The sequence below is a fragment of the Oncorhynchus masou genome, chromosome 2 (assembly GCF_036934945.1).
Source record: "Oncorhynchus masou masou isolate Uvic2021 chromosome 2, UVic_Omas_1.1, whole genome shotgun sequence".
Lineage (NCBI taxonomy): Eukaryota > Metazoa > Chordata > Actinopteri > Salmoniformes > Salmonidae > Oncorhynchus > Oncorhynchus masou.
In genome coordinates, this window is record NC_088213.1 from 13,283,987 (window position 1) to 13,297,117 (window position 13,131).

Consider the following 13,131-nt stretch of genomic DNA (forward strand, 5'->3'; position numbering starts at 1 on the left):
CCAACACTTTTGATAAACAGGGCAAAATAGAAATTGACCTAGAACAGTTAGGATCAGCTTGATCTCCCCTTTAAATAAAGGACACACCGTGGCTGCCTTCCAAGCACTGGGAACCTCCCCCGAGAGGAGAGACAGGTTAAAAGGTCAGAGATAGGCTTGGCGAAGATAGGGGCTGCAACCTTAAAGAAGAAAGGATCTAAACCATCTGACCCAGATGTTTTTTGGAGGTCAAGTTTAAGGAGCTCCCTTAGCACCTCAGACTCAGTGACTGACTGCAGGGAGAAACGTTGTAGCAGGGCAGGGGAAAAGAGGGAGAAGAATCGGGGATAGTCGCATTAGAAAGGGTAGGAGATGAGGGAATGTTGGACAGGCAAGGAGGCATGGCTGAGTTAAATAGGAATCCTGACTTAATGAAGTGGTGATTAAAGAGTTCAGCCATGTGCTTCTTATCAGTAACAACCACATCATCAACATTAAGGGACATGGGCATCTGTGAGGAGGAGGAGGGTTTATTCTCCAGGTCTTTAACTGTTTTCGACAACCTCTTGGGATTAGACCCACAGAGAGAGAACTGCTCCTTAAAGTAACTAACTTTGGTCTTCCGGATAGCCTGAGTGCACTTATTTCTCATTTGCCTGAACAAGAACCAGTCAGCATGAGTATGTGTGTGCAGAGCCTTTCGCCAAATTCAATTCTTGTGGTGGAATAACTCCAGATCACGGTCGAACCAGGGGCCGAACCTGTTTTTAATTCTCATTTTCTTTATGTGGGCGTGTTTGTTAACAATACCAGTGAAAATATCCAAAAAGAAGGAAGGCTTGCTCATTAAATGTTTTTAACATGCTACCTCCCTGATCCCAACCTCAACTCTACCTACACCATACATTACTACAGCTACCTCCCTGATCCCAACCTCAACTCTACCTGCACCATACATTACTACAGCTACCTCCCTGATCCCAACCTCAACTCTACCTACACCATACATTACTACAGCTACCTCCCTGATCCCAACCTCAACTCTACCTCCTGGACGTCAACACATGCACCATACATTACTACAGCTACCTCCCTGATCCCAACCTCAACTCTACCTGCACCATACATTACTACAGCTACCTCCCTGATCCCAACTCTACCTCTACCATACATTACTACAGCTACCTCCCTGATCCCAACCTCAACTCTACCTACACCATACATTACTACAGCTACCTCCCTGATCCCAACCTCAACTCTACCTACACCATACATTACTACAGCTACCTCCCTGATCCCAACCTCAACTCTACCTGCACCATACATTACTACAGCTACCTCCCTGATCCCAACTCAACCTCTACCATACATTACTACAGCTACCTCCCTGATCCCAACCTCAACTCTACCTGCACCATACATTACTACAGCTACCTCCCTGATCCCAACCTCAACTCTACCTGCACCATACATTACTACAGCTACCTCCCTGATCCCAACTCAACTCTACCTACCATACATTACTACAGCTACCTCCCAGATCCCAACCTCAACTCTACCTGCACCATACATTACTACAGCTACCTCCCTGATCCCAACCTCAACTCTACCTCCTGGACGTCAACACATGCACCATACATTACTACAGCTACCTCCCTGATCCCAACCTCAACTCTACCTGCACCATACATTACTACAGCTTCCTCCCTGATCCCAACCTCAACTCTACCTGCACCATACATTACTACAGCTACCTCCCTGATCCCAACCTCAACTCTACCTGCACCATACATTACTACAGCTTCCTCCCTGATCCCAACCTCAACTCTACCTGCACCATACATTACTACAGCTACCTCCCTGATCCCAACTCTACCTCTACCATACATTACTACAGCTTCCTCCCTGATCCCAACTCTACCATGCACCATACATTACTACAGCTACCTCCCTGATCCCAACCTCAACTCTACCTCCTGGACGTCAACACACACGTCCAACATACACGTCCAACAAAGGATTCTATGTATTGCATTCTGCTATAGGGCAGAAGCTATAGTCACCATAGCAACATTCCTAAGTCCTTATTAGCTTCCTCTTCATATCATGAACACAAATCTGTGTCTCAAATGGCACCCCCTTCCCTATTTAATGCACTCATTTGGACAGGAAGCCAGTCAAAAGTAGTGCACTACATAGGGAAGAGAGTGCCATTTGGGACACACCTGCTCAGAGTTGACCATCTTTCCTGGAGCTGACTTCCTGCTAGGGCCCATATGTGAATGTAAGGCTGGGGGAAACATTATTCAGGGTCAATTTAATCTCAAACATGCTTTAAATTGCATTTCAGCAGAGTCACACAGCAGAGTATTTGAGCACGTTCCTGTGTGTGTATGTTCTGTGTCCATGTTTGCGTGCACGTTCCTGTGTGTGTGTCTACATAGCTGTGGGGTTAGCTGATGTCAACTCATGGCACCAGTGTTTGAGGAAGTGATTATTTAGTCAATATCTCTCTTGTCTTAGAGCAGCACTAAAATGTTTTTCCTGATATCAGAAATATTTGGGAGTGATTGTTGCCCCATGAACAGTAAATACGGCAGCGGTCTGTAGTATTTCACAGAGATATACTTGTGTAATCAACCCTCAAGCACTGTGTGTGTGTGTGTGTGTGTGTGTGTGTGTGTGTGTGTGTGTGTGTGTGTGTGTGTGTGTGTGTGTGTGTGTGTGTGTGGTTAGCCTTAAGGGTAAACAATACATCAACGGATGCGGTCACTGTTGAGAAATCAACTGAAACTCATTACGCAGCCGAACCCTTGAAGAGCTGTGTGTGTGTGTGTGTGTGTGTGTGTGTGTGTGTGTGTGTGTGTGCGTGTGTGTGAGCGTGTGTGTGAGCGTGTGCGTGTGTGTGTGTGCGTGTGTGTGTGAGCGTGTGTGTGTGTGCGTGTGTGTGTGAGAGCGTCCGCAGGATTGCTGTACCTCTGTATACGAGTGTGTGTGTACAGAGTATCTATGTCTGCAGTGTGTTCCATACTGTACATGTCACAATCCTGTCAGTGAGGAGCCTAAGGAGACTCCTAGACTCCTATCAACAGAGCAGGAAACCACAAGGCCCTGTACTACACAATACTTCAGGAGGACACCACAACCACAAGGCCCTGTACTACACATTACTACAGGAGGACACCACAAGGCCCTGTACTACACATTACTACAGGAGGACACCACAACCACAAGGCCCTGTACTACACAATACTACAGGAGGACACCACAACCACAAGGCCCTGTACTACACAATACTACAGGAGGACACCACAACCACAAGGCCCTGTACTACACAATAATACAGGAGGACACCACAACCACAAAGCCATGTACTACACAATACTACAGGAGGACACCACAACCACAAAGCTCTGTACTACACAATACTACAGGAGGACACCACAACCACAAGGCCCTGTACTACACAATACTACAGGAGGACACCACCACCACAAGGCCCTGTACTACACAATACTACTGGTCAGAGGTAGAGCACTATGGGCCCTGGTCAGAGGTACAGCTCTATGGGCCCTGGTCAGAGGTAGTGCACTATGGGCCCTGGTCAGAGGTAGAGCACTATGGGCCCTGCTTAGAGGTAGAGCACTATGGGCCCTGGTCAGAGGTAGAGCACTATGGGCCCTGGTCAGAGGTAGAGCACTATGGGCCCTGGTCAGAGGTAGAGCACTATGGGCCCTGGTCAGAGGTAGTGCACTATGGGCCCTGGTCAGAGGTAGTGCACTATGGGCCCTGGTCAGAGGTAGAGCACCACATAGGGAATAGGGTACCATTTGGGACACATCCTGTGTTTTTGTGCTGTGAGAATGGCCTGGTTTCATTTAGTCAGTAATGTGAGCATTAAGTGAGTGAAACACATGAACAATCAACCAGACAATTGTTTTCTCCCAGTGCAAGGGCAATCTTTTGTTGTCCCTATTGACTAAATAGAGCCATCTATCCCGGTTATAACCAAAAGCAAAAGCCTGAGTGTGGGTGACAGGTGAAGGGTCAAAAGTGACAGATGATGGGCCAAAGGTTAGGGATAAGAGGTTTGTGGTTCAGAGGGTGTGTGTGTGTGTGCGAGCGCAAGTTTGATAGCATGTTGGAGAGAATCGGTTCTTGCCAAGCTCAGCACATGATGAATGACTACAAATCGTCAGGCATCCTAACTTCAACCTGAGAATACATTTAAACGAGTCTCCCATTGACGTCAATGAATGACTAAGAGAAAATGTGACTTAAGTGAAAGACATGATTCACCCCTATGTGAAGAAGATTAGCCCATCTGTGCCGTGCCTTCCTCAGGCTCATCGTCTTGTGAAGTTACACTGAGTCTGGCTGAGTGTGCGATTGGATTTGATAATGATGGAAACTCCCTCCAGCCAATAGTTACCCCAATCCTTATACAGTGCCTTGCGAAAGTATTCGGCCCCCTTGAACTTTGTGACCTTTTGCCAAATTTCAGGATTCAAACATAAAGACATAAAACTGAATTTTTTGGTGAAGAATCAACAACAAGTGGGACACAATCATGAAGTGGAACGACATTTATTGGATATTTAAAACTTTTTTAACAAATCAAAAACTGAAAAATTGGGCGTGCAAAATTATTCAGCCCCCTAAGTTAATACTTTGTAGCGCCACCTTTTGCTGCGATTACAGCTGTAAGTCGCTTGGGGTATGTCTCTATCAGTTTTGCACATCGAGAGACTGAAATTTTTTCCCATTCCTCCTTGCAAAACAGCTCGAGCTCAGTGAGGTTGGATGGAGAGCATTTGTGAACAGCAGTTTTCAGTTCTTTCCACAGATTCTTGATTGGATTCAGGTCTGGACTTTGACTTGGCCATTCTAACACCTGGATATGTTTATTTTTGAACCATTCCATTGTAGATTTTGCTTTATGTTTTGGATCATTGTCTTGTTGGAAGACAAATCTCCGTCCCAGTCTCAGGTCTTTCGCAGACTCCATCAGGTTTTCTTCCAGAATGGTCCTGTATTTGGCTCCATCCATCTTCCCATCAATTTTAACCATCTTCCCTGTCCCTGCTGAAGAAAAGCAGGCCCAAACCATGATGCTGCCACCACCATGTTTGACAGTGGGGATGGGTGATGAGCTGTGTTGCTTTTACGCCAAACATAACGTTTTGCATTGTTGCCAAAAAGTTCAATTTTGGTTTCATCTGACCAGAGCACCTTCTTCCACATGTTTGGTGTGTCTCCCAGGTGGCTTGTGGCAAACTTTAAACAACACTTTTTATGGATATCTTTAAGAAATGGCTTTCTTCTTGCCACTCTTCCATAAAGGCCAGATTTGTGCAATATACAACTGATTGTTGTCCTATGGACAGAGTCTCCCACCTCAGCTGTAGATCTCTGCAGTTCATCCAGAGTGATCATGGGCCTCTTGGCTGCATCTCTGATCAGTCTTCTCCTTGTATGAGCTGAAAGTTTAGAGGGACGGCCAGGTCTTGGTAGATTTGCAGTGGTCCGATACTCCTTCCATTTCAATATTATCGCTTGCACAGTGCTCCTTGGGATGATTAAAGCTTGGGAAATCTTTTTGTATCCAAATCCGGCTTTAAACTTCTTCACAACAGTATCTCGGACCTGCCTGGTGTGTTCCTTGTTCTTCATGATGCTCTCTGCGCTTTTAACAGACCTCTGAGACTATCACAGTGCAGGTGCATTTATACGGAGACTTGATTACACACAGGTGGATTGTATTTATCATCATTAGTCATTTAGGTCAACATTGGATCATTCAGAGATCCTCACTGAACTTCTGGAGAGAGTTTGCTGCACTGAAAGTAAAGGGGCTGAATAATTTTGCACGCCCAATTTTTCAGTTTTTGATTTGTTAAAAAAGTTTTAAATATCCAATAAATGTCGTTCCACTTCATGATTGTGTCCCACTTGTTGTTGATTCTTCACAAAAAAATACAGTTTTATATCTTTATGTTTGAAGCCTGAAATGTGGCAAAAGGTCGCAAAGTTCAAGGGGGCCGAATACTTTCGCAAGGCACTGTATGCCCATGATGGGTAGAGCAAGTGCACACTTCATGAGAAGGGAGGAGAATTGGGATACAGCATCTATATAGGGGGGGACAGTCGCACAGCGCTAATAGGTCAACAGGTCAGGGTTTAGAGGTCAAGGGTCAAGGGGAAAGGTGAGAGGTTACCGTGAGGGGAAGTCGGTCATGAAAAGCTCTGGGACCAGCTCCTGAAGGGGCACAGGCTGGTTGGTGTGCTGGGGACACACTATGTACTCCTGGCCCATGGCAGCAATCACACAGTCCTCCATGTTGAAGAAGTGCCCTCCTCTTCCTCCCCCTTTTTCTCTGCCTAGCGGTGGGATAATCAGACCAAAAGATAAAGTTGACTTCAGAGTGCAAACTCTGTTTAACAGCAGTCCCATTACAAAAACAATATTAAAAAATGACTTAAATGTTAAATGTAAATGTAAATTAAATCACATTTTATTGGTCACATACACATGGGTTAGCAGATGTTATTGCGAGTGTAGTGAAATGCTTGTGCTTCTAGTTCCGACAGTGCAGCAATATCTAACATGTAATCTAACAATTCCACAACAACTACCTAATACACACAAATTTAAGTAAAGGAATGGAATAAGAATATATACATTTAAATACAGTGCCTTGCGAAAGTATTCGCCCCCTTGAACTTTGCGACCTTTTGCCACATTTCAGGCTTCAAACATAAAGATATAAAACTGTATTTTTTTGTGAAAAATCAACAACAAGTGGGACACAATCATGAAGTGGAATGACATTTATTGGATATTTCAAACTTTTTTAACAAATCAAAAACTGAAAAATTGGGCGTGCAAAATTATTCAGCCCCTTTACTTTCAGTGCAGCAAACTCTCTCCAGAAGTTCAGTGAGGATCTCTGAATTATCCAATGTTGACTTAAATGACTAATGATGATAAATACAATCCACCTGTGTGTAATCAAGTCTCCGTATAAATGCACCTGCACTGTGATAGTCTCAGAGGTCCGTTAAAAGCGCAGAGAGCATCATGAAGAACAAGGAACACACCAGGCAGGTCCAAGATACTGTTGTGAAGAAGTTTAAAGCCGGATTTGGATACAAAAAGATTTCCCAAGCTTTAAACATCAGAAGGAGCACTGTGCAAGCGATAATATTGAAATGGAAGGAGTATCAAACCACTGCAAATCTACCAAGACCTGGCCGTCCCTCTAAACTTTCAGCTCATACAAGGAGAAGACTGATCAGAGATGCAGCCAAGAGGCCCATGATCACTCTGGATGAACTGCAGAGATATACAGCTGAGGTGGGAGACTCTGTCCATAGGACAACAATCAGTTGTATATTGCACAAATCTGGCCTTTATGGAAGAGTGGCAAGAAGAAAGCCATTTCTTAAAGATATCCATAAAAAGTGTTGTTTAAAGTTTGCCACAAGCCACCTGGGAGACACACCAAACATGTGGAAGAAGGTGCTCTGGTCAGATGAAACCAAAATTGAACTTTTTGGCAACAATGCAAAACGTTATGTTTGGCGTAAAAGCAACACAGCTAATGAGCCCTGTCACAAAGGCTTTAAAGTTTGCCACAATCCACCTGGGAGAGACACACCAAACATGTGGAAGAAGGTGCCGTCAGATCAAAAATTGAACGCAACAATGGATGGGGCAACACAGCTCATCACCCTGAACACATCATCCCCACTGTCAAACATGGTGGTGGCAGCATCATGGTTTGGGCCTGCTTTTCTTCAGCAGGGACAGGGAAGATGGTTAAAATTGATGGGAAGATGGATGGAGCCAAATACAGGACCATTCTGGAAGAAAACCTGATGGAGTCTGCAAAAGACCTGAGACTGGGACGGAGATTTGTCTTACAACAAGACAATGATCCAAAACATAAAGCAAAATCTACAATGGAATGGTTCAAAAATAAACATATCCAGGTGTTAGAATGGCCAAGTCAAAGTCCAGACCTGAATCCAATCGAGAATCTGTGGAAAGAACTGAAAACTGCTGTTCACAAATGCTCTCCATCCAACCTCACTGAGCTCGAGCTGTTTTGCAAGGAGGAATGGGAAAAAATTTCAGTCTCTCGATGTGCAAAACTGATAGAGACATACCCCAAGCGACTTACAGCTGTAATCGCAGCAAAAGGTGGCGCTACAAAGTATTAACTTAAGGGGGCTGAATAGTTTTGCACGCCCAATGTTTCAGTTTTTGATTTGTTAAAAAAGTTTTAAATATCCAATAAATGTTGTTCCACTTCATGATTGTGTCCCACTTGTTGTTGATTCTTCACAAAAAAATACAGTTTTATATCTTTATGTTTGAAGCCTGAAATGTGGCAAAAGGTCGCAAAGTTCAAGGGGGCCGAATACTTTCGCAAGGCACTGTATATGGATAAGCAATGACAGAGTGGCATAGGCAAGATGCAATAGAAAGTATCAAATACAGTATATACATATGAGATGAACAAGGTAAGATATGTAAACATCATTAAAGTGGCATTATTAAAGTGACTAGTGATCCATTATTTAAAGTAGTGATGGCTGTTTAACAGTCTAATGGCCTTGAGATAGAAGCTGTTTTTCAGTCTCTCTGTCCCAGCTTTGATGCCCCTGTACTGACCTCGCCTTCTGGATGGTAGTAGGGTGAACAGGCAGTAATGGGTGATTGTTGTCCTTGATGATCTTTTTGGCCTTCCTGTGATATCGGGTGCTGTAGGTGTCCTGGAGGGCAGGTAGTTTGCCCCCGGTGATGCGTTGTGCAGACCGCACCTCCCTCTGGAGAGCCTTGTGGTTGTGGGTGGTGCAGTTGCCATGTGCCGCCTTCATCACACTGTGTGGGTGGACCATTTCAGTTTGTCCGTGACGTGTACGCCGAGTAACTTAAAACTTTACACCTTCTCCACTGCTGTCCCAACGATGTGGATAGGGGGTTGCTCCCTCTGCTGTTTCCTGAAGTCAACGGTCATCTCCTTTGTTTTGTTGACGTTGAGTGAAAGGTTGTTTTCCTGACACAACACTCAGAGTGCCCTCACCTCGTCCCTGTAGGCTGTCTCGTCATTGTTGGTAATCAAGCCTACCACTGTTGTGTCGTCTGCAAACTTGATGATTGAGTTGGAGGCGTGCAAGGCCAGGCAGTCATGGGTGAACAAGGAATACAGGAGGGGGCTGAGCACACACCCTTGTCCCAGTGTTGAGGATCAGTGAAGTGTAGATGTTGTTTCCTACCTTCACCACCTGGGGGGCCGGCCCGTCAGGGTACTATGGTGTTGAATGCTGAGCTATAGTCAATGAACAGCATTCTTACATAGGTATTCCTCTTGTCCAGATGGGTTAGGGCAGTGTGATGGCGATTGTATCGTCTGTGGACCTATTGAAGTGGGTCTACGGTGACAGGTGAGGTGGAGGTGATATGATCCTTGACTAGTCTCTCAAAGCACTTCATGATGACAGAAGTGAGTGCTACGGGGCGATAGTCATTTAGTTTCCGTTACCTTTGCCTTCCTGAGTACAGGAACAATGGTGGCCATCTTGAAGCATGTGGGGACAGCAGACTGGGATAGGGAGAGATTGAATATGTCCGTAAACACACCAGCCAGCTGGTCTGTGCATGCTCTGAGTATGGGCCGGCAGCCTTGCGAGGGTTAACACGTTTAAAATGTCTGACGTCGGTCACGGAGAAAGAAAGCCCACAGTCCTTGGTAGTGGGTCGCGTCGGTGGCACTGTATTATCCTCAAAGCGGGCAAAGGCGGTGTTTAGTTTTACTGGAAACAAGACATCGGTGTCCTTAACGTGGCTGGTTTTCCTTTTGTAGTCCGTGATTGTCTGTAGACCTTCCTTGCCACATACGTCTCATATCTGAGCCCTTGAATTGCGACTCCACTTTGTCTCTATACTGACATTTTGCTTGAATGATTGCCTTGCGGAGGGAATAACTACACTTTCTGTATTTGACCATATTCCTCGTCACCTTTCCATGGTTAAATGCGGTGGTTCGCGCTTTCAGTGTTGCGCGAATGCCGCCATCTCTCCACAGTTTCTGGTTAGGGTAGGTATTAATAGTCACAGTATGCCTCTACACTTCCTTATAAACTCACTCACCGAATCAGCGTATACGTCGATATTATTCTCTGAGGCTACCAGGAACATATCTCAGTCCGCGTGATCAAAACAATCTTGAAGCGTGGATTCTGATTGGTCAGACCAGCGTTGAATAGTCCTTAGCGCGGGTACATCCTGTTTGAGTTTCTGCCTATAGGACGGGAGGAGCAAAATGGAGTCGTGGTCAAATTTTTCCAGCACGAGTGCTACAGTCAATATGTTGGTAGAATTTAGGGAGCCTTGTTCTCTAATTTTCTTTGTTAAAATCCCCAGCTACAATAACTGCAGCCTCAGGATATATGGTTTTCAGTTTGCATAAAGTCCAGTGAAGTTCCTTGAGGGCTGTCGTGGTATCGGCTTGAGGGGTTATATATACGGCTGTGACAGTAAATTCTCTTGGGAGATAATACGGTCTGCATTTGTATGTAAGGAATTCTAGGTCAGGTGAACAAAAGGACTTGAGTTCCTGTATGTTGTTACAATTACACCATGAGTTGTTAATCATGAAACATACACCCTTGCCCTTCTTCCCGGAGAGATGTTTATTCCTGTCGATGCGACGCACAAAGATTCCAGGTAGCTGTACTGACTCCGACAGCATATCCCGAGACAGCCATGTTTCCGTGAAACAAGAGTATGTTACAATCCCTGATGTCTCTCTGGAAAGCAACCCTTGCCCTAATTTATATATACCTTGTTATCTAGAGACTGGACATTAGTGAGTAATATACTTGGAAGTGGTGGGTGGTGTGCGGGCATCTGAAGTCTAAACTGAAGATTGCTCCGCCTACCTCTTCTTCGGCGGCGTTGTTTTGGGTTGGCCTCTGGAATCAGCTCAAATGCCCTGGGTGGTTCGGACAAAGGATCCACTTTGGGAAAGTCGTATTCCTGGTCGTAGTGCTGGCAAGTTGACGTCGCTCTGATATCCAATAGTTCTTCTCGGCTGTATGTAATAACACTTACGATTTTCCGGGCTAACAATGTAAGAAATAATGCATAAAAAAAACAAAAAACTGAAAAGTATCCTAAGGACTAGAAGCGAGGCAGCCCTCTGTCGGCGCCATCTTCAGGTCATTTATCATGCATGCTTATAACAAGTAATAACATATTATAAGGGTATGCTTTCACTAAAGCAAATCATTGTTTTAGTGCTTAATGTCCGCATTGATGGTGTTTAATTTAAACTTTTGCAATAGCCCCTATATATTCCATCAGAAGTTGACTGTATATTGGCCCACCCTACCTTCTCCTCCTCTTCTCCCAGCTGCAGTCCCCTTGGTTGGGGGTTCCCCCAGATCCCCAGGCCCCTGGTTCTGTCTGCTCATGGAGGAACACTGGGGACAGGGGGCGTACTGCTCAATCAATCGGGTCCCATCACTCTCACTGGCCGTCAAGGCTAAAGGAGGACAGATGACACAGAGAGATACAGAAAGTCACATGATCTGGTGGAGTCTGGCTGTCAGGCCTACAGGAGGACAGATAACACTGAGATACAGAAATGGTCTGGTGGAGTCTGGCTGTCAGGCCTACAGGAGGACAGATAACACTGAGATACAGAAATGGTCTGGTGGAGTCTGGCTGTCAGGCCTACAGGAGGACAGATGACACAGAGATATACAGAAATGGTCTGGTGGAGTCTGGCTGTCAACATGGTAACACTGAGATACAGAAATGGTCTGGTGGAGTCTGGCTGTCAGGCCTACAGGAGGACAGATGACACAGAGATATACAGAAATGGTCTGGTGGAGTCTGGCTGTCAGGCCTACAGGAGGACAGATAACGAGATACAGAAATGGTCTGGTGGAGTCTGGCTGTCAGGCCTACAGGAGGACAGATAACGAGATACAGAAATGGTCTGGTGGTGTCTGGTCTGGCGGTAGTGCAGCCCACTCCGGACTACAAACGTCCCTAGAGGTCAAACGTCAAAGCCCTGACTCCACTACTTTCCTTGCTGTCTTAACCGATTCTCATCAGTCTCCCTGTATCATGTTCTCTCTGATAATCTCTACCTTAAAATGGAATGTTTCCATGGATCCTTCTTACCTTCTGCCATGAGACTTTTTAACAGGAACATGCATTCTCAAAATGCATACTACCGTGCTCCGAGCACGCAAGTTGGAGTATGAGTCCAAATCAAAGTGTACCAAACGGAGCACGGAGGACACTTCTCCAAAGCCTACGCTGTTTGTACATATTTTTAAGCATCGGCATCGATACAACATTCAATGGAGAGTATGCACAGGAATATGATGAAACCACGTTCAAGAAATGATGCAAAATGTATTGGAATCAATTGCGCCTACGACTTCAGAATTAAAATGTTGCACACTCACATCTCATAGGTCACCTGACTACAATATGTAATCTTGATACATTAATAAATGCATTGTGTGTTCATTTTGGCCTACACTAACCACTGTGGATGGATGGCAAGCCCGTAGTAAGTCAATAGGGCTAGCTACTACTGTTAAGTAGCTATGTAGATAGCCACAAAGAACAGCTAGCTACCCACAAATAATTGACATATACCTTGCATAAGATTCGTTTTATGTTATTTTTGCCTGTTAAACTATCTGGTTAGCTAGATTATTACAAATCACATGATGCTAGCTGATAATTCTGAAGTAAAACGTTTGCTTTGGGTATATCTTGTTTGGTCTCTATTGTCATTGTCCTGGCTGAAAGAAGGTTCAGTGAATGGGGAGGTGCAGCGTTAGGTAATACAGTAGGGGGAGGTGCAGCGTGAGGTAATACAGTAGGGGGAGGTGCAGCGTGAGGTAATACAGTAGGTGGAGGTGCAGCATGAGATAATACAGTAGGGGGAGGTGCAGCGTGAGGTAATACAGTAGGGGGAGGTGCAGCGTGAGGTAATACAGTAGGGGGTGGTGCAGCGTGAGGGAATTCAGTAGGGGGAGGTGCAGCGTGAGGGAATTCAGTAGGGGGGGAGGTGCAGCGTGAGGTACAGTAATACAGGTGCAGCATGAAATAATACA

The 13,131-nt window shown here is 45.2% G+C and overlaps 1 protein-coding gene across 1 annotated transcript in view; it reads right to left on the bottom strand.

Moving 5' to 3' along the window:
• Positions 1-13,131, bottom strand: part of lrrk1 (leucine-rich repeat kinase 1) — a 116,333-nt gene that overhangs the window by 46,423 nt on the left and 56,779 nt on the right. Inside the window, exons 24-25 of the mRNA XM_064987839.1 lie at positions 11,382-11,534; positions 6,198-6,360 (exon numbers count right to left, since the gene is read on the bottom strand). Coding sequence (XP_064843911.1) covers positions 6,198-6,360; positions 11,382-11,534 — 316 coding nt within the window. The remainder of the gene's footprint in view (positions 1-6,197; positions 6,361-11,381; positions 11,535-13,131) is intronic.